Consider the following 24,594-nt stretch of genomic DNA (forward strand, 5'->3'; position numbering starts at 1 on the left):
TTGATTTTTTTTTTCTTTTCTAAAATTAATTCCTACTCCTTTAGCTATGTTTTAAACCCCATTCCAACTATTTTTTCATCATTTCACTCATATTTATTTTCATTAGATGGAGATTTATATATTTTTCATCCACCTCAAGAATTCGAACTTTTGCTTATAATTGTGGAGTGAGGGAGAAAATAGAGAAAAAAAGAAAAGGAAAAGAGATGAGTGGGTCCCCATCAAATGGGAGCGTAGGCCTCGTCTTAATTAAATAAATATAAAAAGAAAAGGAAACGATAAAACTACCCACTTGCATCACCCTCTCCTCTCCCTCCGTACTCTCCACTCTGCTCCTCCGATTCCCCATTCCCCCTTTACCTGCTACCTTCTCTTCCGGTTTCCCCCCCCGGTGCAACTCACAATTAAAACCATACACACACACACACACACTCCCTCACAAAAATCCCATTCCCCAAATTCTCCCCCAAGATAAGACCATCCCCCTCTAGTTACTTCTTCCTTTCCGATCACTTCCCCCGATATGCGAATCAGAAAACGCCAGCTCCCATTACCCACCTTCTCTTCTCTCTCAGATCCCCCGGTGCAACTCCCTCTCCCCTCCTCCGATCCTCCCATTAATCCCTTGGTTAGTATATTCATTTCCATCTACCTCCGATTTCTCTCTTCTCTTTTTCTTTTTCTTCAATTGCACCCCACGATTTCTTTACACTACTAACACACCGCCCACCCTCTTCTCAATTTTTTTTACATCTATCACTCATCATTCATTCATGGGGGTTATTCTCCCATTTTTCTCTACTGTAGGACAATAATCAGAAGCAGAAGCTGCTCCAACAATATGATTCCAGGTACCCATTAACTCAAATCTCCCCCCCCTCCCTATTTCTTTCTTCCTCCAACAATTAGTAAAAAAGTTTTCTTTTTTCTTTTTTCTTTTTTATTGGTATCCAATCAGAATAGAGGGGAAAAGAAAGGGGGGCAAGTGGAAATACTGTTGGGATATTTTTTTTTATATACATATATTTCATTAGTCTATTGTGCGCTCATGGGCTCTGCATGTTCTTCTTCACTATAAATGGTCCACACCCTCCCCTTTCCTCTGATCACTTACCAGTAATTAATTGTACACTTTACATATTCTTTTTGTTTTCCTTACGATTAATTGTTTTTTTTTTTTTTTTTTTTTGCATTACATGAGTACCTCAGCTATGGGTTGTGATCACTTTTTCTTTTCTCTTTGGTTTTTAGGGAAACTATTTTGATTGGTGCAGAAACAATTAATAATGCCCTTCTTCCACATTCTTCCTCTTCTTCCTCTCAAGGTTAATACCTTTCTTGTCCCTTTTAATTTAACTTACTCTTTCGCTATTTGGCTACCTACTGCACTGCACCCATTTTTCATTTTTCATTTATATTATATTCTCATTTATTCAATTATACTTTTTCTGTTGTGAGATTTTGTATGTTTAATTCATATGGAAGGTCTTGTTTTGGGCTCTTTTTCTTTTTGAACTTTGTGATTGATGGTGGGAATTATATTCTTGTTTAATTTGTTTATATATATATGTGTGTGTGTTCTTGTATTAGTTGTGCTTATGTTTGATGTAGTAGGTGGTGGGAGATGGTGCGAGAAGGAGAAGGCGTTTCCATTAAAGAAGAGAAGAGGGAGCTTTGAGAGGTCAAGTGACGAGGATAATGACGATCACAGCAAAGATAGTGATCATCAAGTTGCCACCAAGCTGCAGGATGAGAAGAAGATGATGAAGACGAAGATGAACAAGAAATGTACATTGTCACAGAAGCAATCTAAAGTGGGTCTAGACGCTGTTGTCGGGAAAAAGAGGTCAAGAGGTGGTGCGTTAATGGAGGGATCTCGGTGTAGTCGTGTCAATGGACGAGGATGGCGATGCTGCCAACAAACTCTTGTTGGTTATTCTCTCTGTGAACATCACTTGGGTAAAGGTCGTCTTCGTAGCATGAACAACGTTCGCAACCGCTCGTTGGTTGCTGCTACACCCAAGAACATCGTCGTTGTTGAGAAAGACGAGAAGAAGCCATCTCCATCTCCACCTCCATCTCCATTCCCATCATCACCACCACCTCCTTCATCATTCTCGTTGACTAGTAAGAAGAGAATGAAACTGGGTGTGGTGAAAGCAAGGTCAATGAGTAGCTTGCTCGGCCAACCCGAAGCCATGGCCGTGGCAACACCGCTGTCTCCGCCATCCACGTTGCATGATGACAACATTGACAAGTAAACTACTACATCTGTTACATAGATAACAGCTTCCTGATCTTTCCCTAAATTTTCAGTTTCTGTTCTTTCGATGGTATTTGGAAAAGTTTCTATTTAGATTGTTTTTTTTGTAAAGAGTGTTAATAGGAAAAGTTGATATTATATATCATAATTGTATTGTTTTATGTATTTGGACAATTGAACATATATATTATATATATTAATGTGTATACTACGTTTGTTTATATAGCAAATACTATGTGTGTGGATGAAGAAAATCAATTAAATTAAGCAATATTAGAAAGAGCAAAACATCCCATTTTTCTTTTTCGTTTAGAAGAATTTTCATATATATGATTAGATACGATATTATACACATGAATTAATAATGTTGATATGATATGATATGATATGTTTGTTAATAGGAAGATTAAGATGGTTAATGGAAAATTTTGTTTGTTTGTTGAGAGTTGAGAGGAATAATAATGGGATTCCGTTTTGGAGAGGAAATTGATAATTCCCAAATTTCCAAAAAAGAAAAAAAAGAATAGAGGGGTTAGTTTTAATTAATACGTCTTTCGTTTTTCCTAAATGCAAAAACCTAATCCTTGCGTGTGCTACAATGCAATATTGGAAGTGGATGTGATGAAAAGAAGAATACGTCTCAAAATTAGAAACAAAAATTAGTAAAACTGAAAAGATAGTTTGTATTTTTTAATTGTTTTCTTTTTATGATATTCACCTTTTTATGCGATTTTTTAAATAATATATATACACTATAACTTATATAATTCAACATGTTAAAAATATAAAGTTAACTTTTCTTTTTTATACAACGAATTATTTGTCCATAATATATCAAGTAAATGAAGAAGATATTCAGTCTCTCTTATATAATTAAATGAAAACAATTTGGTAGTATATTGACTTAATTTATTGTTTTTTTTTAAAAAAATATTTTTCAAATTTTTATCATTTACAATCGTTTTATGGTTAAAAATGAGGATGAGAGAGTAGGTGGAAAAGTCCAAGAATCAAAATAGGGGCTTCAATCATTATCCAAATTGAATGATGGGAATTGTTTTACACAATACCTTTTTTTCAAGGAAAAGAAAAAAAAATTAGATATTTTGTTAGAATGAAAGAAGGTTGATGAGAAATATTATATTAGAAGCTTTAATTATTATTATTATTATTATTATTTAGTTAAACTTAATGAAAATGGTCATAAATCCATGTCGGGGGGTAGTAGGGCTTTGAATTTGCCCTATAAACTTCATATCTTTCGAATACCTAATTAACCATACCATATTAGTTTAATATCATGTTTTTAATTAAGACATTAGGTTTCAGATTCTTCCTTTTTAATTTGCACATGCTTATGAAATTTATTTTCATTGAAAAATGACCAAATTGTGGGTCATTTGAAATTAAATTCACATTCATATGGGAGTAGGTTAATATATTGGAAATTATTCCTAAAAATTCAAACTTCAATGCAAAATCATTATATTCTATTTACACACCTACCAGGGGCAATGTATTAATTATAATATAGTCGACTATTTAATAAAATATGATTTGATGTTCAAGATGGATGAAGGTGAAAAAGTGATTACATAACACAGTACATAAAATGAAATGACATGTTGAACAACAAATAATAGAATTGTGAGGTTAAAGAAGGTTGACCCGAGTTCATGTTGTGCTTGGCTCAAGATGTGACCAAGGTGAAGCCAATAGAAAGATGTCTCTCTTGCATGCCGTATTCCGATAATTCTAGTTTAGTTCAAAAACAATATTCCTAGACAGTTCTACTTCTATGAATACAATGCATTATAGTATTATAAAAGATAGTTGCATACTCCATTCTCAAATTCTTAACTTGCCACCCTTATTTACTTTCTAACTTAAAAGTATCAAAGCTTGTATGAAAACCTTCTAAAAGCATGTCACGCTCTTCTTCTTTGATATCAACCTGTGGCTTGTTGTTGCAACCCTCTTTTCCCTTTTTCCCCCTCCTACTCCATTACTTTATTTACTTCACAAGTGAAAAAAGAAAGGGTAAAAATGTTCGTAAAAAGTTATAATTAATTTAGATCCGGCCCTACGAATTGAATTGGTCCAAAATTTAAATGTACGTATAATACGTATATTCTCTCCCCATATTAAACTTTATATTATATATATGTATACACTTTATATTCCATTAAGAAAAAGGGATAAACAAAAATGAGAAAAGGAAAAGGGGGTTTTGTTTTAGAGAGAATAAAGAAGGAAGAAACAACAAGTGGTGGTGGGAATGCGAGTCTTGTAAACGACACTCTAAAATGTCACACTCTCTCGTGGTAGGACCCTCCGATTAAACCCCCACCCCCTCCTCATTAACAACCCTAATTAATTATCTATAACACTACATATAATTCAACTTACATTACGTTAATTTTCCTCTCATTTTATTATAACTTTCTATATATTCTTGTGTATTGTTATAAATCAATCAATAATTATATATATAAAAAAATCATTTTTACTTAATTTAATTAATTAACTTATAACTCTCAACCTAACCTAAGTGAGAAGTGTGGAGTAAAAGCCAAGAAAATTATTTGTCCTATATATATATATATATTGTTTAACACTGTTCCTCCAGGAATCACTTTTTTTTTCCTCCCTAACTCCACCTAATTTAACCCTTAATTCCTACTCTAAATTTGCCATTAATTAAGATTATTATATTTTCTAAAAACGAAGTATGAGATGTTATTTTTATGAGATACAAATACTGTAGGCTCTCAACATTTTTTACATATATAATGATGATTTGTTGGAGTGTGATAGAGACAACTTACCTTCAACTATATTCTTTTAGTTGTTACTTAACTTTTTCAAAAAATAATCTCAAAATAACTTGAATCATCTAATATTTGATGCTAGTATGCATTGAGTTTGTTGCTCGATCAACCACGTCAAATTAGATTTCTAGGGGATGTGTGCTTGTGGAGGTTCAGGGAAAACATATAACACTTTGAACGATAAGGTTAGAAATAAAATGGTATTTGATATATGTGTTTTGAAAATTCTCTCTAGTAAAAGAATTTTTTTTTTATTTGTGAAAATAATTAATACATGATTAGTGAACTCTTTATAGTTTTACCGTTTCATGTTTTCTTTATTTGCCGATTTCGTAACAATTTATATATATATAAATAAATAAAAGATGAACAAATTTTTTTCTCCATAGAAACATTTTTTTAAGAAAAGATTAAATTTAAGAAATAAAACTAATCATCTAATAAAAAAATAAATTGGAGACTATTATTAATATTTGTAAATATTTTGAAAAGTTTTTTTGGTTTAAAACTAATTAATTTTTTTTCACAAGGGAAGGTGAGGAGGTTTAAAATCCAAATGTTAATTATAAATTGGTTTAGTGAAATTGAAAGGGTCCAAATGTGAGCTCTCCTCCACTAATTTTGACCCAACTTTTCCATTTATTCAATTTCATCAATGACTTTAATATTCCCAATGTGTGTATTATTTTTTTATATGGTTTACTTTTAACACTTTTGTCATTCCATCATCAACATTTTATTTAATTTAGTATATCCATTTTTCAACCCTATGCTTTTTCATTTTTCTACTATATATTTATATGATCTAGGAGACTTGGTAAGACATTCAATTTTAACTCCTACAAAAAATCTATTTTGGAGTTCACGAAATTAAATCTTACAAATATTTTATATTTCAATTTGGTCTGACGTTTAAAATTATTTTCGTTTTTTAATTTTTATAGATATATCAATATTTTTATATTTTTATGAGTTTGATATCGATAGAAGATGTGAATTGATATTTTTATTGTATTTTTTTAAAAAAATATTGAATCACAAAAAATAAACATAAAAATGATACTCATATAAATATAACCCTAATCAACAAGCATGTTTACTTATTCGAAAATAATAAATTAAATTTATTTTTTAACTTTTTAAAATACCTTTTTAGAAATATCCATCAAAATATATAGAATTTTTTTTTGTAAAATCAAGACCTTGATATATTCATCAACATTGTTATTTTAAACCTTGGTTAAAACATAAAAGTCTACAAAATTTCACAAAGTTACAAAATAAAATTTTCTCTTTAAAACATACTGAAATAGTAATTAACCTAACAAAAAAAATGTCACACTATTAAATTTATCACTCAGTTAATAGTGATCCATTGCATTTTTTATTTAACAATTGACTGTAAATTAATTACAAAAATGATTATAGAAATTAGTTGTATTTGTAATATATCATTATGTGTTAATAGTCAAATAAATTTAAGACTTAAGACTATGATTTTAACTTAAATTTTAAGTTTTTTTTTATTATTTTGGTAATGATTAGAAAGTTGGTGTAACTTTTGAATAAATAAGAGTATTTTTTGATTTTTTTAATCTTACAAGGGTATTTATGAAACTTTTTCAATAGTTTCGAGATATTTTTGAAACAAAACTTTAATTGTTTCTATCCAAAACTTATAACGGCAAGAGTATTATTGAATCCGTTTGTAGAAGTGCTTTAAAAAACATTTTTCAAAATTTTGGAAGTTTGAAAGTATTTCTTACACAAACTACAAACCAATATATATAAAATTTTGGGTTATTTAACCTAAATTTAATATAAAATATTAATAATTGAAATAATATATTTCTTTACAAGTTATAGTTAGTTGATTGAATTTTGTTTACAAACTAAAAGTGTATGGTGAACTCAAAATGAATATTCATATCATCACGAACTTAGTTTAGTTGATTAAGATATATATATATATCCTTCGTCTACACGTTTCATCAGTATTTACTTTACTTTGATAGTCTAAACTTAAAAATAAAATTGTAAAGAAGTTAATCAAGCAATTTCCAAGAACCTTCCTGTAAGTTATTAAACCCCCTCTACAAGAAATATATACATATAAATATATATAGACATGTTCAATCCCTTCATCACTTGCATTTTGGACCCAGTCCATATTTCAATAACTCACAATATTAACTCCAAATTCAAACACAAAGAAGCAACACCAAAACAGAAAAAAATGGATGAATACAAACATTTCAGCCATCTCCATGACTTGAAACTTTACCAAATCCAAGAAGATCAAACCAACCAACAATTCCGCTGCTCCGGTTGCTATTCACTTTGCCATGGCCTCGTTTACGGTTGTCAGAGCTGCGAGTTCTTCCTACATGAGGCTTGCGCCACCGCACCCCGCTCACTCCAACACCCATCCCACCCTTCTCACCACCTCACTCTCCTCCCTTCTCCGACTTACCCCGATGGCTCCTTCCTCTGCAACGCCTGCGGTGCCACTGGCTCCTCCTTTTGCTTCTCCTGCATCCCCTGCGACATAGACCTTCATGTCGATTGTGGCCTCTTACCCCAACAACTCGACCTCGAATCTCATCGTCATACTCTCTCTTTACTCTTTTCTCCTCCCTCTAGTATATGTAACTTGTGTCGCCGCGCAATCGACTCTAGATATTGGAGTTACAGTTGCTCCACTTGTAACTTTGACATACATACTTACTGCGCCACGACCCCGACTGCACCCCCGGTTGGAGGCATGCGAAATGATCGACACCTGCAGTTTCCAGCAGTTGACCAGGAGGATTACGACAGTGTTTCTCCTGTAGACCGGTATGGTGGAGCGACAACGGTGAATCCGCGAGATGGGGTGGTGGTGGATCCATTTCTGCAGGCACAGGCAGAGCTACACGAGCTTCAAATGCAAATGCAGATTGTGAATGAGATGGCCAAGATGATGGCGTCTGTTAACTTGAGCTCTCTTGCACCATGAATAATATACACAAACACATGATTTTTATATATGTATTGATCATTTGAGTATATATATATATATATATATATATTTATATATGCGTTATTGGATTTTAATTAATAAGCTGAAATATTAATCACTATTTTTAAGTTGTGGGTATGTTTGGATTAAGAGAAAATTTCAAATTTGAACTCCATAAAACTTCGTTAGATCTTATTGAAAACTGTATAATTTTGTGATTGCATAAAGTTGGTTTGTTTATGGATATGCAAATTTTGTTCATAGAGTTTGAACATAAGTTTATTCCAAGACGTCATTAACTTTTTGTTTACATGAAAATAAATTTATATATTTTACTTCTATCAAAATTTAGGAATATGTAATGAATAAATGAAAAATATCAGTAGGGTTTTACAGATAAACTAGAAACCTTGAAACTAAAAGAAGATAGTTTTGATTGAAAATGGTGTAGCATAGCATTTGGTTGGTCTACTTTATGGTATATTTTTAGAGGATTATCAGATATTGAATTATTTAGAGTCACTTAGGAGGCTAATTAAATTAATTAAGCTTAAAGAGAGACTAAAATCAAATATATATATTATCGTAATTATCTAACCCCACTTGTTAACATGTTATTAACTATATAAAGCCCAAAACATAATGTCTTTCTCAATTGGGCTGTTTGTTTCTCTTCATAATAATTTCGTCTCATTTGTATAATACTCTCTTAAAATCTTTTCATTTACAACCTTTTTTTGGCAAATCTTTCTTGCCTTTTGTTGTCTTCCATTTTACAAAAAATATATTACAATTTTTAATTAATTACTATTCAACTATTATTATTGTTGTTATATTATTATTATTGCTGCTGCTGTGGTTAATTACTATTTAACATGCATTATACTAAAAGCCACCAATTAACCAAATGTTTATATTTCTAACCATAATGAAAACATAAAATAGATTTGAAACTAGAACTTCCTTCTAGAAAAGATGATCTCAACTAGGGGATGAATGTTCTTTTATTTGATCATTTTGACTTGATCTCCAAACTTGCTTCATACACGTGTAATCAATTGAAGAAATAGCTCGATTAAAATCTTGACTTCCACATTTGATAAACTAAAAAAATGTAAAAATTCTTTGATTAAGAGATTAGATGTTTGAATTTTTCACTTAAAACTAAACAATCAAACTAAACCAACGAACCTCTCTTTTTATTTATTTAAATAGTGGTGTGATGAATTTCTTTTATACAAAATTATATATATTAAAGTTGATTTGATCTTCCATTATTAAAAAATAATGAAGGATATGATATGATATGATGTTGAAACGTTTGTAAATTAAAATTGATATCTTGGGAATTACACAAAAACATGTAGTTTAGTGGTTGAAATGTTCAATTAGCACATCCAAATTGGTGTTTAATTATCATGGTCAATTATGATGATGTGGTAACAAATTAGATTCAAAATATAATATAAAGTCCTACTCATACTGCTTCATGTAAGATAAACCCTAATGAATGAACTTGACAATTTTTGAAGAAGGATATATTTTTTAGAAAAAAGAAATCAAATATGACCCAACACCTTGTGGAATAAAATTTTGTTGTGCTTCCTTTTCTCTCAACTTGGAATAAAATAGTTGTAAGAAATTGATTGAAAAATGCACATTTGGACATTTATACATCCATCCACGTTAAACAAATCCATGCCTTTGAATGAAAACAAAATTGAGTAAAATTTCATATTTAAAATTTTTAGTTGCATTTGATTAGTTATGTTTTCAAACTAATATCCAATTTCATTGAAGACACACAAAAGTTCTTAATTAATTTTGAAATACAACTCTACTATACTTTTATGGAATATATATAGAGATTAATTTCAAATATGTGGTAATTTGTTGTTTTAATTAATTGAAATTTTTTATGTGAATTAAAATCCAATTCGGGTTGTTTATCTTTATGGAATCAAATTCATTAGGTGTTTCTATTACTTCAACTATGTTGATTTCTATGAAATTTCCTATTTTGTTCATTTTTGTATAATTAATTGGAATTTTTCTACATGAAACAAAAAAATTCCCTATCACAATAACATTTATTTAGGATAAGGATGTTTTATTATTCCTATCCTTATAATTTCTAATTAGGATAAGTTACTCCTAGTCCTTAGACTATAGAGGTAGATATGAAAATTATATACCAAACTTTTTTCTTTTTGGTTATTGAAAATACTGTAATTTTATATGTTGGAAGCACCGAATGCCCCAATTAATTTTTGCCTAAATTGAGTTGAATTGTAAAAGAAAAGTTGTGCCAATTTGAGAGGTTAATGTTAATTATATCCAATAATTACAATTCAATAGTATATCTTAATGCATTGCCAACATTACACACAAAATTCTTGGCGTCTATTAAAATTTTAATTAAAAATATACATCATGTCAATTTCTTGAGATAAGCATGGATATGATATATATAATGTAAAACTCCAATATATAATTGTCAAAGGAAAAGACTTTAATATAAAAACCATATGTTTCCAAAAAGACCAAGCTTGGCTGCAGATTATTACATATTTATTAATGAATTTCTACAAATAATTTTCCACATATATTCATTGTCTTTGAAGAAATGCCCTAAAGAAAGACTTTCCTAAGACCTTAGAAACAGCAATAATGGGTAGAAAATATATAATTAGAGAAAATAATAGATTTGATAACATCAATGAGTTTATATTTAAAGGCAAATTAAGATGACAGCCACTAAAGATTGATTGATTTATAATTTAAATCATTTTAGATTTGTTAATTTCTAACTTTGTTTAAACATGTCATGTGTAGATTATGATTTTCAAATTTATTTGTAAATAATTAATTATATTGGCCGGACAAAGTAATTTGTGTCAATTTCATTTTATACATATATTCATACACTTTGGTATTTTTTATTTCTTTTGAAAATTAAGCATGTAAACGTCTTTTTTTTCTTTTTCATCTCTAAATTTATTATATTGTTATTCGTTTTTACTCATTTTAGTTAAAAAAAATACTTAGGAAAAAATTGAATACTAAGCTCCATTTTTGGTTTTAGATTATTTTTAAACAAAAATTAAGTTAACTTAATTTTCAAAATTAAGCAAAAAAAAAGAAATGGTTAACCAACAAAAGCTATAAACTTAATTTTGTTTTCTTTCTTAATTATACTTTTGAATTGTTTGTTTTCAAAACTTTTACTTAATTCTCTTAAAATACTCTCAAAGGTAATAATAAAACAAATCTGGGAAGAAATAAAGTAATTTTTATTCACTGAAAAGTAACTAAACATTCCAAATAGGAACATAAATTAAAAGAATGTTAAAACCAACGGTAGAAGTAGAAGTAACACAATCCAAGCAAAGCATAACCAAATTGAACAAAAACTGTGTTTAACAAGAAGAACACTCAAAGCTAAGCCACAAACACCCAAGAGATCAACCATTTTACTTGTTTAAAAAAATTCTACTTTTACATTTGTAAACTTGTTAAAATTTACATAGGTACGTAGGTACATACATCAATGACATCAGGATGGAATTTTGTGTGAAGTTTTTTCCACAATTTGGAATAGACAATGAAAATATTATCAAATCTCCTCAAACATCACCACTCAAATTCTTCCCTTTCTTTGACTTTTCAATTAAAAACCCAATGGATTCTCCCTGAAAACCCCTCTAATTGTTTCAAACTCACACTAAAAACCAAGACCCATGATTTCTTCTTCACCAATGATCAGTTTCCTCTTCCTGGCCACCCTCGCTGCCTTCTTCGGCGGCACCGTCGTCCCCATACGATGTCTGCAGTTCGACTTCCCACTTTTCACCGACGTAAGCCAGAAGGAGCTTATTCTTCATAACAATGCTCGAATCTTTTTGAACGCTACTCAAGTCACGCCGGACGTCAGAGGAGATTCGATCACCAATAAATCCGGCAGGGCTGTTTACAAAGACCCATTTCTGATAAGACACGGAGGAAAGATTGCAAGTTTCAATACTACGTTCGAACTCAACATCAAGGCACAGACTCAACCTGGCGGCGAGGGATTGGCTTTCATTCTCGCTGCTAATCATTCCGTTCCAGGGGATAGCTACGGTCAGTGGCTGGGGATTGTTAATGCTACCACAAATGGAACTCCAGAGGCCGGAATTATAGCGGTTGAGTTCGACACCAGTAAAAGTTATCCGGAAGATATCGATAGCAATCATGTGGGTTTGGATTTAAACAGCATTTATTCGATTGAACAAACGCCCATGTCGGAATTTGGTGTAGTTATTTCATCTGGAATGTCATTTTTCTCCATGATTCAATTCGACGGTTTCAATATCTCTGTTTTTGTTTCCACGTCCAACAAAACAGAGGATCTCTTGAAAAACCGTGTCATTTTTCAGCCATTAAATCTCTCAATTCTTCCAGATGAAGTTTATGTTGGATTCTCAGCTTCCACAGGCAATTTCACGGAGTTAAACTGTGTGAAATCATGGCAATTCAATGGAACAGATATCGGTGATCACAAAAAAAAAATCCGTCTCTGGATTTGGCTAACAGTCGCCGGAATTGGAGCTCTGCTAATCATTGGGGCTATTGTTGCAATCATCTTCCATATCTGTACAAGAGACAGAAGAATGAATCATCAAGAAGAATCATACGAAGGCCTAGAACATCAGCTTCAAGATTTCTCCATAACCCCACAAGCTAAAAAATTTGAATTCAAAGAACTGAAGAAAGCCACAAACAATTTCGACCCAAAGAACAGGCTTGGAAAAGGCGGATTCGGAACAGTTTACAAAGGAAATTTAATGAACAGGGAAGTAGCAGTGAAGAGAGTTTCAGAAGATTCACGTCAAGGGAAACAAGAATTCATAGCAGAAGTAGCAACAATTGGCAGTCTTCATCACAAAAACCTTGTGAAATTATTAGGATGGTCTTATGAAAAAAGAGATCTTCTTCTTGTTTATGAGTTCATGCCAAATGGTAGCTTAGACAAGCTAATCTTCAACAACAAAATGAATGGAACTCAAGTCAATCCAAATTGGGAAATAAGACACAACATAATCTGTGGAGTAGCTGAAGCATTAGACTACCTACACAACGGTTGTGAAAAAACAGTTCTACATAGAGATGTGAAGTCCTCAAACATAATGTTGGATTCAAAATTCGTAGCGAAGTTAGGCGATTTCGGGTTAGCTAGAACGATGCAGCGAACTGAACAAACCCATCATTCGACAAAGGAGATAGCAGGGACACCGGGGTATATGGCACCAGAAATCTTCCTGACAAGTAGAGCAACAGCAGAAACTGATGTATACGCATATGGGGTATTGGTATTGGAGGTAATATGTGGGAGAAAGCCAGGGAATCCATTGGATTTAGGGAATTATGAAGGGAGTATAGCACATTGGGTATGGGAGTTTCATAAAGATGAGAGGCTTGTTGAAGCTGTTGATGAGAGTATTGAAGGGCAATTTGTGAAGGAAGAGATTGAATATTTGCTTATATTGGGATTGAGTTGCTGCCATCCAAATCCACTTGCAAGGCCAAGCATGAGGACTGTTTTGGCAGTGCTTAAAGGAGAAGCAAATCCACCAATCTTGCCTAATGAAAGACCTTCATTTGTTTGGCCTCCAATGCCACCATCATTCAAAGAAGATACTTCTGATAGCTCTCTTAAAGATAGTACTCACCTTGTTCCATTCACAGAACTTACTGGAAGATGAAGTGGAAGCTATGTTTTTGTTTGTTTTTTCTTTCCATGAAATGGAGTAATGTATTTTTTATTTATTTATAGATTGTAAAAGGATAAAGTGTATCTCATTAATGTTTGTTTATTGGTAGACAGTGTTTAGATTTAACAGGTTATGTTATGTATGGGAGAAATGCTCATTTCTCTTGAAATGTTTTTGGTACATAGACAATGTAGCAATAATATTATGTTTGGATTTGCACATTATTAATGGGATTACGTAGATATTATGTAATACACCAAAGTCTTCCAACGGGTGTGATCATGATACATGAATTGTAACATATCATGTTGCTTCTTGTCACATGGCCGGGTGTAATTCTCAAGATATTTGTGCAAACAAAAAAACTCTCAAAGTTGTTTAGAAGTAATATTTTGACAGTTTTGGAAAATTTTCTCTACCACCCACAAGAGATTACTCACGGTAGTATTTGCATTTGAAGATACAGATAACTCTCTTAGTCTTAAAATTAGCCAACACAAAACATGATGAAAGATGTTTTTCCACCGATAGAGTGATATATTTTTTGTTTATTGGTAGAACAATACTTTGTTGCATTTCAAGATACATTTTCGATTTTTTAAAAAAAATATAAAAAGAATTAAGTTGAAAGATGTTCGTCTCTTATATCTAATGAGAAGTTTTTGACTGATTTTTTAGTTCAAATTCAAACTAGAAGCTTTTAGCTAAGAATATCGTCAAATTAATCTTTTACCCTAAAAGGAATTCAATAATGAGTCTAATGCCAATTTTAATACTTAAGGTCATGAATTATACCATGACAAATAACCAATAACTTTTTAAATTCTACTTCTTGTTGATACTTAGCTTTCAAACGTTACATGTTTACTTATTGGAATTATATGGCTTAATCTTTTGTTTGTGTATTTGCCATCATTTTTAAATCAATTAATGTAATCTGAAAAAGAATTTAAAATATTTATTGAAAAAACCATATGTAAAAATGTAAAGCTAAAATTCTAAGAACGTGCAATGTTTGATAACATGGAATATAATGAATTTGTATGGATTTTATTTCCAAATTCATATTTAGATAGAGCATTTTGCATTTGATTTGTGAATAAAGATTGTATTTTTATCTATAATTTTAGTTTTTGTGGTGACTTTACCATCATTATATTTTATTGAAAACTATATTGTTAAGTACGGACAAAATATTGAGCTGTCAAACATTTAAGAAACTTATACTATATAGTATAAATTATATTCAATTCTTTCAAATCTTCGAAAAGTTTTGGAAATAAACAATAGGATGGGTGTTTCTATGAATTTTCTCTTTCATTTTTTCTACATCAAATAAAAGTCATATGAAAATGATCACCAGAGTAGGATAGATAGATACTATTTTGAGAAATTGTTATGAATAAATCAACTCAAGTTTCTAATATATTATTTCATTTTATTTAGGCGTATTTTCAAATATAGTAAAATTTAATACTATATCGATCATAGATATAGATAATATTTTATAATTATTTTAACAATTATGTGATTTATAATTATTTTTGTATTAGATACTTGGAAAATAAATAACAATATTAAATTGATTTTGAGTGTTTAGGGTTGTATTTAATAGATGTTAATGATTTGAAGGACACAGAAGTATAAAATAAACTCTACCACTTAGGAGAAATTTCTCCACAATTTTATAAATAATACAAAAGTTATGCATTGATTATAGTTCTTAACGTAGCCTTCAATTTTATAAAAAGGTGGAGACATGGAAAGTTTTATCGTAAGCTAAAGAAAACAACAAAACTTCTTTTTCTGTTCTTAGAATTAGAAAGGGGAAGTTTCAATGGAGTCTCTGTGAAACGCCATTGTTTTCTCTCAAGAGCCAAAGACGATGAGATGTTGTAAAGCAATAATTAGGATTCTCCTGTTCTTTGCCACCTTCTTCAGATGCACCATCAACCCCACACTTTGCTTCGATTTTGACTTCCCATTCTTCGATGACGATAGTGATACTGAGCTCATTCTGAGTAACAATGTTCGCATCTTCGACCGCGCACTTCGAGTGACGCCAGACATAGGAGGAGCTTCGGTCTCCAATGAATATGGAAGGGCTGTTTACAAAAGGCCATTCAAGCTGAAAAACAATGGTAAAGTCAATTCTTTTGCCACCAGCTTCGAGTTTGACGTCAGCCCACAAACGTTGCCTGAGGGTGGTGAAGGGCTGGCGTTCATACTCACTGCGGAACCTTCTCCTCCTGCCAGCAGCTATGGACAGTGGCTGGGGATTGTCAACGCCTCAACTAATGGAACGTCGAATGCGAAAATAGTGGCTATCGAATTTGACACAAGGAAGAACTTCCCACAAGACATTGATAGCAACCACGTGGGCTTAAACGTAAACAGTGTCTACTCCATTGCTCAACAGCCATTACTGGGGTTTGGCGTTAATCTTTCATCCGCCAACTTTCTTTATGGGACTATCGTATTTGATGGGAACAACGTTTCTATCTATGTTACCACGTCCATCTTCAAAGAGGACCAACTAAAAAATCTCGTCATTTTTCAACCCTTGGACCTCTCCATCCTCCCAGACGACATTTTCGTGGGCTTCTCAGCTTCAACAGGCAATTATACGCAGTTGAATGGTGTGAAATCGTGGAAGTTCTTCAGCGAAGATTCTCGCCAAGGAAAAGAAACTCCAGCCTGGGTTTGGCTCATAGTAGCCGGAGTCGGATGTGGGGTTGCCCTTGCCTTCTTTGTCTGGGTGCAGAGACCTCGAGTGAATCATTTGGAGGAGCCATACGGATCAGACATAGAACATCAGCTTCAACTTTTATCCATAGCCCCACGAGCCAAAAAGTTTGAATTCAGAGAACTCCAGAAGATAACAGACAATTTTGATCCTAAGAACATGCTTGGAAAAGGTGGTTTTGGAACCGTTTACAAAGGAAACTTGCTGGATAAAGAGGTAGCAATCAAGAGAATCTCAAAGGATTCACGTCAAGGGAAGCAAGAGTTCATTGCAGAAGTGGCTACTATTGGTAGCCTACATCACAAAAACCTCGTAAAGCTAACCGGATGGTGCTATGAGGAAAGAGATCTTCTGCTCATATACGAGTACATGCCTAATGGCAGCTTGGACAAGTTGATATTTGGCTACAGTGAGATGAATGGAATGGATCCTGCACCAAACTGGGAAACTAGACGAAACATAATCTATGGGGTGGCAGAGGCTTTGAATTATCTTCACAATGAATGTGAGAAAACAGTCCTCCATCGAGATATAAAGGCATCCAATGTGATGTTAGACTCAAAATTTGAAGCCAAGTTGGGAGATTTCGGATTGGCTCGAACAATATGTCGAACCGAACAGACCCATCACTCAACAAGAGCGATAGCAGGAACACCAGGATACATGGCTCCAGAGATTTTGCTAACTAGTAGAGCTACGAGAGAAACAGACGTATATTCCTTTGGAGTTCTTATTCTCGAAGTTATATGCGGAAGAAGGCCTGGGAATCCATCTGAGCTTGGTGGCTACAACGGCAGTCTCGCGCACTGGGCATGGGAGTTTCACAGGGAAGGGAAAATTGTTGAAGTTGTGGATGAGAGAATTGAAGGACAATTCGTTAAGGAAGAAATAGAGTTTCCATTAATTCTGGGGATAGCTTGTTGTCAACCTAACCCCATCCAAAGGCCCACCATGAAAATTGCTTTGCAGGTGCTCAAAGGGGAAGCAAACCCACCAATTTTACCAAATGAGTGGCCTTCATTTGTGTGGCCTCCCATACCCCCATCATTCAAAGGAGACGCAAACAACTTACCGGAAGAAGCCCCGCTTACTCTAACAGAACTTACTGGAAGATGATATTCTAATGAAAGGTTTTGTTCCTCTTCATGCCCTGACTGTTCTCTCCCTCTTGTCGCCCTTTCAAGGATTGGGAGTGCTAGTGTTAGATCCCACATAATACTTTTCTCTGTAGCATTCGACTCTTCTAATCCATCCCCACCTATATAGTTTAGGGGTAGAAAGTTAATGGAGATAAGATCGAGAGGCTTCAAAACTGAAAGTGGGTTGCCTAGAAATTCTACAGTCTAGCCTGCAAATGAGGTGATAGAGGACTCTTCCTTTATTTCCTTGAAGTTCATCCAAGAAAATAGAAATGACATAAGAAGTAATCACCTGACGTGTGATGATTCTCCAATATAAGTGGTATAAATAAACTCCTCAATATAGCTATGGATGTCACTCTTCCATTGAAACCTTGGGAAAGTATCAAGTTATTAACAACTTCAGACAAAAACCCCCTGGATAAAATTGACTGGTGAGATCTCTAAACTTGTCTTCAAGTTTGGATGAAATGCATCCCACGTTCAACTTAAAGTACTCTTCTAGTATCTTCTGTGCGTAGATGCATATTACGTTTACAACAAAAGGTATACATAGTTCTCTTTCTGACAAATTAGTAACATTCATTATCCCACTAGATGGCACGGATTGAAATGAGCATAAATCCATGGACTACCAAACTAAAGAATGCAAGAACTAAGATTATAAAGTAACAAAATAATTAATCATAATCCTTAAACCAATTTTCACAATCCTCAACATCACTACAATTAACTATCTATTTCTAAAGCTACAGTAACTTTACATTAGAACAATGAAGTCCATATAAGAATGGCGCAAGATTTGGGAAGAGAAGAGAAAGAAATTTAAAATTAAGACATTTATCAACTATCATCAACTGCTGAGGAATATGTTTGAGATAATTGGTATATATCATAAACCTAATGAGGATCCGTTCAAAAAATTGATGGTGTGAGTAACCTAAAGTCATCACCACCATTAATAAAGGGGTGAATGAGGAGAAATATGAAGCAGCAGCAACTCAAGCATCTTCAGTTTGCACTGTTAAGTCCTGTATGCCCAATTCGTGATACATGTCATGCGCAAATTCAAGTGCCTGGCGACTGTCCGTTCCTTTCTTTGTCTGATCTCATCAACATGAGAACATAAAAATCAGATGTACACGAAGGAACTACTAGGCAACATCACAACATGACAAAAAGGATTATTAACTGTGGCATATACATAATAATGTTAGAAATGATAGAAAGCTTAACCCTACCGTTAAAGAGAGAGAGCCAATAACTTGACCAGGTACTAATTCCCAAAATCGCGCTTGAGTGATTTCTACTATGTCTTCACGTGATGTAATCTGACCAAACATAGAAATATGAACATTCTTCCACTGTAGAGTAGATTACAAGTGATAACAAATATAGTACATTTCATAATTTCATTTGACCCATGAGTTAAAGTATGGCTAAAAATTGACACCAAACATTTTGTTCAAAAAATCAATTATGCTTATTCATTCAGATTCTTAGATTTTGTTCATTGAAAATCAAGTAATATTTTTACTTAATATGTGAGCACATGGAAAGCGTGTATTCTCCCTTTTTATTTCCTAATACAGATTTGGGTATCCCCTTAAACGTAATATTTGACCAAATGCATTTTTCTAGGAGAATTAAACGTGCAGTCTTCATTTCTTTTAAGTATGTGTTACCATTCCCGTTTTAATGAGATGGTTGCAAACAAACCATGCGGTTTGTCTATTTTGCAAATCATACCTATGTTTTGAAAATGATAGCTGCAAATGCATTCTAGTTTAGTTTAAATAAGTATTATCTTAAGAGAAGTGAGTAGAAACTTCAATTAAAAAAGCAATGCAAATGCGTTCTAGTTCAAGATACAATGAAACATAACGGCCAAGTACAACCAAGAGGAGAATATAAAACTCTAATCGATCTCAAACAAAAATCCAAATGGCAGCTAATTTTGAAAGGCTCAAAGAAGAAACTTTAATTTAAAAAGCAATGCCTGTGCTTTTATAGGAAAACGTAGTATAAGTATTTCTGTTAAGAGAACCACCATGGGTTTATTATCCAAGTCCTAGACTCCCAGTGACAATAAGAGTGTAAAATTGGCGTTTAAATATAGTAAGCAATTGAATTTTGAGCAACAAAAAGAACCCTTGGTTATCTAAAAACAGAAAACAACCCAACTCTCAAATGGTCACTTAATTTTTTAAGTTTAGAGACGTAAGTTTAAGAAGAAAAAAGTTATGGAATTCACTTTTTGAAGAAAAAAATATAAAAAAGATATCAAAATAAGTCCTCATGGTTCAGATTATTTCATAACTTCCCTTGTGCATGATATATAATGCATGTTTATGCACAAACCTGTCTCCAACACTTGCTTAATGCCGAAGTTGGAATGCTAGGCGGTGCCATTTGAAGTAAAACACCACTGGTTGCTTTAAAGAGAGGCATGACGATCATAAAGACTGTAATTGAAACCAGTCCTAAGCATAAAACTTCAGCATTTTGTACCCTGAAAAGGAGGATAAGTAAGTCCCAAGTGAGTTTGAGTTGAAGCAGACAACTACGAAAAAAGGGTCAGTTCATTTGTGCACTGGTAGTTTACCCAAGAGACAAAAACCAGGACGCCAGTATCAGACCTGCACTGAGAACCATTGACAAAAATGTGTTAAAGATACATGACACCAAAAGAATATTTATATTCCCAAAGAAAGCATATTCACATGCGGTTACAAAAAGAGCCAGCATGCATGTAGAAATGAAAGAAAAACGGGGAGAAGAATATATTTTACCTGCGGATAGAATCTGCGAGAACATGCAAGCAAATTGAATGGTAGTTCATATCTTCAGCTTTTCTGTAGACTAAAACCAACGATCTAGGGATGAGACAATCATCATAGTCACAAAGGAAATACTAAGGGCACCACTGAATGCAACATGGTAATCTACTACATTAGTGTCACTCCAATTATCCAAATAAAACACATTAGAACTAGTAATAAAATTTCCACTGATAAATGCATAATTCAGAATCTAAAGATGTCTTCTCATAACTCAAGGGCACAGTTGTACAACTGATAGAACAAGTTTTATTCAAGTGAATTTAAAGATGGAACTGAAACTTTTTCTTTTCTTTTTTAATTTTAGAACTACATAGACATAAACCTCAAAGTATAAATTATGATGATTGTACTATGTATATTTAACCTTCACAATTAGGTTTTAATATTTGCTCTTGAAAATGAGGCAATATGTTAATGTAGAGCTGTATTACAAGTATGAGATTCTGAAAATACAATCATACGTTCACACTTGAATAAATATTTCTTTTACGAAGACCTAATTAAATATTATAGATACATATAAATTAACACAGGCAGAAAAACTGGATGAAACAACCTAATAGGCTGTAGTTACTTGTTACATAAAACATCCTACGCATAGTCACTGAAAGATCCTTAATGTAACACACACAATCCTGAATTGAATATAACAATAAACAATTCTTATCCATGAAATTTAAGAATCAATGGAGTTAGGCGAAAAGTAATGAAACGATCAGATGATGTAACCTAAAACAGGGGACTCACCAAGATTAATGCGGGCATAGTTCCTGAAGAACCAAACACCAATAAGATTGACCAATAAATTTGTTACGGCCGAGACAATTAAGTAGTGCCTGAAAGGTGAAAATAGTTGTTAGATATGCATAAATACTATGTCATCGATACAAAATAAAAGCACAAGAACTCATTCATTATGTCCACCTTAAAAATAATTTTAATTAAAAGTTTGATTGGTTTCACATATAAAAGTGATTCTACATATGTCAATTTTCCATAAAATGATGGAATAATTATCGAAGTGGGTTTTTTTTATGTCCTGGTATTCTTTCTTTCTAGTAAGAAATCATGCTTTCATTGAAAAAAATGAAATGTATGCTTCCATAGAAGTGTTCAATGTTAGTATTGTGACCATGTCCCATAGTACAATCTATCACCATATCTGTCTGTCCGATGGACATGAATCCTGCCAGCTAAAAATTACTATCAGAAGAAAAAATTAAAAAATTTGCATAATGAAAACACCTAACCATCAAGGTTAATTAGTTTATGGTACACATAGGGAAACTAGGAACCTAAACCATAAAAAGATGTGATAAGCGGTTAGAGCCTGAAAACAGAAAAATATATTACTGACAGGAGATTCAGTGTGGAAAAACTAGTAGATTGCATTAGTAAAAACCAACAGTTATATTACATCTCCAAAACAATGTTTTGGGAACTACTTACTTGTGTTCAGATTCATCTTGTATAAAAGCATGAAGTGCTTCCACGGCTAACGAGAATGACAGAAACAGCAGAAATAGCTGTCTACACATGTAACGGAGTAGTAAATGTCCAGGTAGCAAAAAGGAATAATAAATAGAACTTTAGTTCCAAAGCTAAATGAAATAAAAATTTCACGTACATGATTTGTAAGAAATGTATTGACAAATCAAATCACTTCAAGAGATTAAGAAAATTAGAAAAATCAGAAGATCAGCAAGAAGCAACTATGACTATGAAAGGAAATTATCATCCAGAACTGAAGTTCAAAGTGAAACATCATTCTGCTCCAAGAGGTTTATATCCATTTAAAAAACCAGGTTCTTGCTTCTTCTCCACTGAGATATCTGGTTATGAATAATTGAAAAGCAAAGTAACACTTTTTATAAGCTTATAAGTAAGCAAAGAATTTTTTTGTTCTTTTTTGAAAACCGAAGAAATACTTCTTACTTAATTACAAATACATAAACTTGAGAGATCAAAAGAACATGGACCAACGAGTCGTCAGTCAAAAAAGGATAGCATCAATACATCAAACGGAAGAGTTCTGGGGACAGTAAATACGCATAAACATGCAAAATTTTGATTACTTACGGCATTAGTAAATGCAGCCAAAACCTCTAGTCTCTTGTACCTGGTAAGAAAAATCACTACAATCAATCATTTATATCAATCAAATAAAATTTGGCAAACTGAAAAAGATATTTTTGATATCCAAAGCAACACAAATTTGCAAAGTTCATTGATATTTGTTCAAATCATGGCACTATTCATGTTTCAACTAATTCATATGTACACAATTTTGTCCTTGATGATTCGATTACAATATTACATCCTATATGTGTAAGAAATGATTATATAAATTTAAAATCAGTATTTTCTAATGAGATGGGCAGTTAATAGTATAGTTGCGTCATGGGTTCATCTTTCACAACAATCCATAAAAGTTAGTCACGTTAGTGAGGGGAGTAAGTAGAGTGAATAGGCTTTCAATACTCTGACATGGTATGTGATGAATAAGCAACTCTTTGAATTAAAACATAGATGATTCTAACTCAACTAATAATAAATCTTACTATTCAGAGGACTTGATTAAAAATGTTTGACACGTGAATGATAAAACAGAAATTTACAAAAGATAAGGGAGAGAGAAACTGAAAGAAAAAAAAACACGCGCGCACAAACACATATATGTAATAAAAAGCACAGAACTCAAAAATGCCAAGAAACTACTCTCAATAGAGAGTAAAATTTGATGAAATCATTGTCAACTAATTAAGTTAAATTAAGAACTTCATATAGTTCATCTGGTTTCATAGGAATGAGCAAATAAACCTTACCCGTAGGTGTAAACATGATTGGGCTTACTCCGAGAGGCGGAAATCGCAAACAATGAAAATGTTAGAAGGCCACAGCCAAAAGTCAAATGAAATGCATCAGAAACCAGACCTGAAGTCATACAAAAACGAACAAAATAAATTCTTCGCATACAAACAATAAAATTTGACATAAAGAAAGAAAGACAGTGACATCCATACCAATACGGCCAGTAAGGAGACCAATAGCTAACTCGGCAGTCGAATACAGAACATTAAGCGAAATCATCAAAAACAGCCTCTTCATATACCGATTCCCAGATCTCACATTCTCCAAAATCGAAAAAGCAAGTGACAAAACCGATAATTTATCACCTGAATTATCCTTTACACTAAAGAATTTGTTACTTTCAGAAGCAAAGTATCCCCCAGGCGGAATGTTTATGCTCGACATATTCCGCGAAAGCAAAGGCTTTGCGGAATCGTCGGAGTTGATAGAAAAAGGAGTATGGGGGGGCAGGTCTTGCCATTGCTTAGAGGAAGCTTGACGGGAGAAAGCAAACCTCCGATCATTGGCGCCAAATCCGGTATCTGGATTCCAAGAATTCTGGGAATCGTTGGATGAAGTATGGTGATTGAAGGATCCGGGTGTGTCCATATTTTAGGAGGGGAGGTGGATTGACGTTGTCCCCTGCATAAAAGTTGGAAGTAATGAAAAGGAAGCCCTGAAAATAGTAGAAACCGGGAAATTTGAAGACGGAAACTTGGGGATTGAAATGTAAAAGATCTGGAAGAGAATAGAGAAAAAGGAATTGGGTATTGGGTATTGGAAATTGGATTGGAATGATGAAGAAGTTAAAATGAAACGAAAAACAGAAATTAGTTGGAAGCAAAGAGACAGTGGCGATGGCTGAAGACTTGGTAGCAAACCAAGAAGAAGTTTGATTTGGATAAATGGAACGTTTTGCACGGCGCCTTCCTTTTCTCTTTTTCTTTCTTTTCTTTTCCTTCCAATTTTTGTTTTTAATAGAAAACATAACATATAAGAATTTCAAATATATTAATACCTTATTGAACGTATACAAAAATTAATACTTCTTTATATGCAAAATTATTATAAGGAAAAAAAAGAAAACTTACTTTAAATGGAAAAATTATTAAAAAAATCCATCAATATTGATATCTACTGGTTGATACACAAATCCAGAAAATAAAAA

General features: G+C 32.8%; 5 protein-coding genes across 6 annotated transcripts; 4 read left to right on the forward strand and 1 right to left on the reverse strand.

Annotated features, from left to right (window-relative positions):
- The first annotated feature begins 319 nt into the window (after positions 1 to 319).
- LOC101223014 lies at positions 320 to 2,493 on the forward strand. 2 transcript variants are annotated; one of them, XM_004136682.3, is made up of 4 exons: positions 320 to 628; positions 808 to 851; positions 1,252 to 1,325; positions 1,612 to 2,493. In XM_004136682.3, exons 1-4 carry the CDS (start codon positions 524 to 526, stop codon positions 2,259 to 2,261), a joined length of 873 nt encoding a protein of 290 aa, XP_004136730.1. In that variant the 5' UTR covers positions 320 to 523; the 3' UTR covers positions 2,262 to 2,493. The 2 variants fall into 2 exon arrangements, with proteins under 2 accessions (XP_004136730.1, XP_011652086.1); XM_011653784.2 differs by having other exon boundaries at positions 323 to 628; positions 1,615 to 2,493.
- A 4,760-nt stretch (positions 2,494 to 7,253) lies between these two features.
- Positions 7,254 to 8,339, forward strand: LOC101202742. Its single transcript, XM_004136683.3, has one exon. The coding sequence runs from the start codon at positions 7,331 to 7,333 to the stop codon at positions 8,090 to 8,092; it is 762 nt and encodes a 253-aa protein (XP_004136731.1). The 5' UTR covers positions 7,254 to 7,330; the 3' UTR covers positions 8,093 to 8,339.
- A 3,244-nt stretch (positions 8,340 to 11,583) lies between these two features.
- On the forward strand, positions 11,584 to 14,102 carry LOC101202982 (probable L-type lectin-domain containing receptor kinase S.5). The gene has a single exon (XM_004136684.3). The coding sequence runs from the start codon at positions 11,836 to 11,838 to the stop codon at positions 13,837 to 13,839; it is 2,004 nt and encodes a 667-aa protein (XP_004136732.3). The 5' UTR covers positions 11,584 to 11,835; the 3' UTR covers positions 13,840 to 14,102.
- A 1,538-nt stretch (positions 14,103 to 15,640) lies between these two features.
- Positions 15,641 to 17,912, forward strand: LOC101203216 (probable L-type lectin-domain containing receptor kinase S.5). The gene has a single exon (XM_004136685.3). It carries the CDS (start codon positions 15,734 to 15,736, stop codon positions 17,708 to 17,710), a length of 1,977 nt encoding a protein of 658 aa, XP_004136733.1. The 5' UTR covers positions 15,641 to 15,733; the 3' UTR covers positions 17,711 to 17,912.
- Positions 17,913 to 18,392: 480 nt separating this feature from the next.
- Positions 18,393 to 24,377, reverse strand: LOC101220736 (metal tolerance protein C2). The gene is made up of 10 exons (XM_004136516.3): positions 23,600 to 24,377; positions 23,402 to 23,510; positions 22,656 to 22,695; positions 22,026 to 22,102; positions 21,324 to 21,412; positions 20,526 to 20,595; positions 20,339 to 20,377; positions 20,095 to 20,245; positions 18,975 to 19,064; positions 18,393 to 18,836 (listed from the first exon to the last, which is right to left on the reverse strand). The coding sequence occupies exons 1-10, from the start codon at positions 24,033 to 24,035 to the stop codon at positions 18,735 to 18,737; spliced, it is 1,203 nt and encodes a 400-aa protein (XP_004136564.1). The 5' UTR covers positions 24,036 to 24,377; the 3' UTR covers positions 18,393 to 18,734.
- Positions 24,378 to 24,594: the final 217 nt, after the last annotated feature.

This window comes from Cucumis sativus, chromosome 3 (assembly GCF_000004075.3).
Source record: "Cucumis sativus cultivar 9930 chromosome 3, Cucumber_9930_V3, whole genome shotgun sequence".
Classification (NCBI taxonomy): Eukaryota; Viridiplantae; Streptophyta; class Magnoliopsida; order Cucurbitales; family Cucurbitaceae; genus Cucumis; species Cucumis sativus.

Excerpts from the sequence above, each read along its gene's own strand:
- LOC101223014 (XM_004136682.3), top strand. The coding sequence starts at position 524 with ATGCGAATCAGAAAACGCCAGCTCCCATTACCCACCTTCTCTTCTCTC. Across the intron at positions 629-807 it reads ATCCTCCCATTAATCCCTTG|GACAATAATCAGAAGCAGAA; the intron begins GTTAGTATATTC and ends TCTCTACTGTAG. Across the intron at positions 852-1,251 it reads CTCCAACAATATGATTCCAG|GGAAACTATTTTGATTGGTG; the intron begins GTACCCATTAAC and ends TTTGGTTTTTAG.
- LOC101202742 (XM_004136683.3), top strand. The coding sequence starts at position 7,331 with ATGGATGAATACAAACATTTCAGCCATCTCCATGACTTGAAACTTTAC.
- LOC101202982 (XM_004136684.3), top strand. The coding sequence starts at position 11,836 with ATGATTTCTTCTTCACCAATGATCAGTTTCCTCTTCCTGGCCACCCTC.
- LOC101203216 (XM_004136685.3), top strand. The coding sequence starts at position 15,734 with ATGAGATGTTGTAAAGCAATAATTAGGATTCTCCTGTTCTTTGCCACC.
- LOC101220736 (XM_004136516.3), bottom strand. The coding sequence starts at position 24,035 with ATGGACACACCCGGATCCTTCAATCACCATACTTCATCCAACGATTCC. Across the intron at positions 21,413-22,025 it reads CAAGATGAATCTGAACACAA|GCACTACTTAATTGTCTCGG; the intron begins GTAAGTAGTTCC and ends TTCACCTTTCAG. Across the intron at positions 20,596-21,323 it reads CTATGCCCGCATTAATCTTG|TCTACAGAAAAGCTGAAGAT; the intron begins GTGAGTCCCCTG and ends CGTTGGTTTTAG.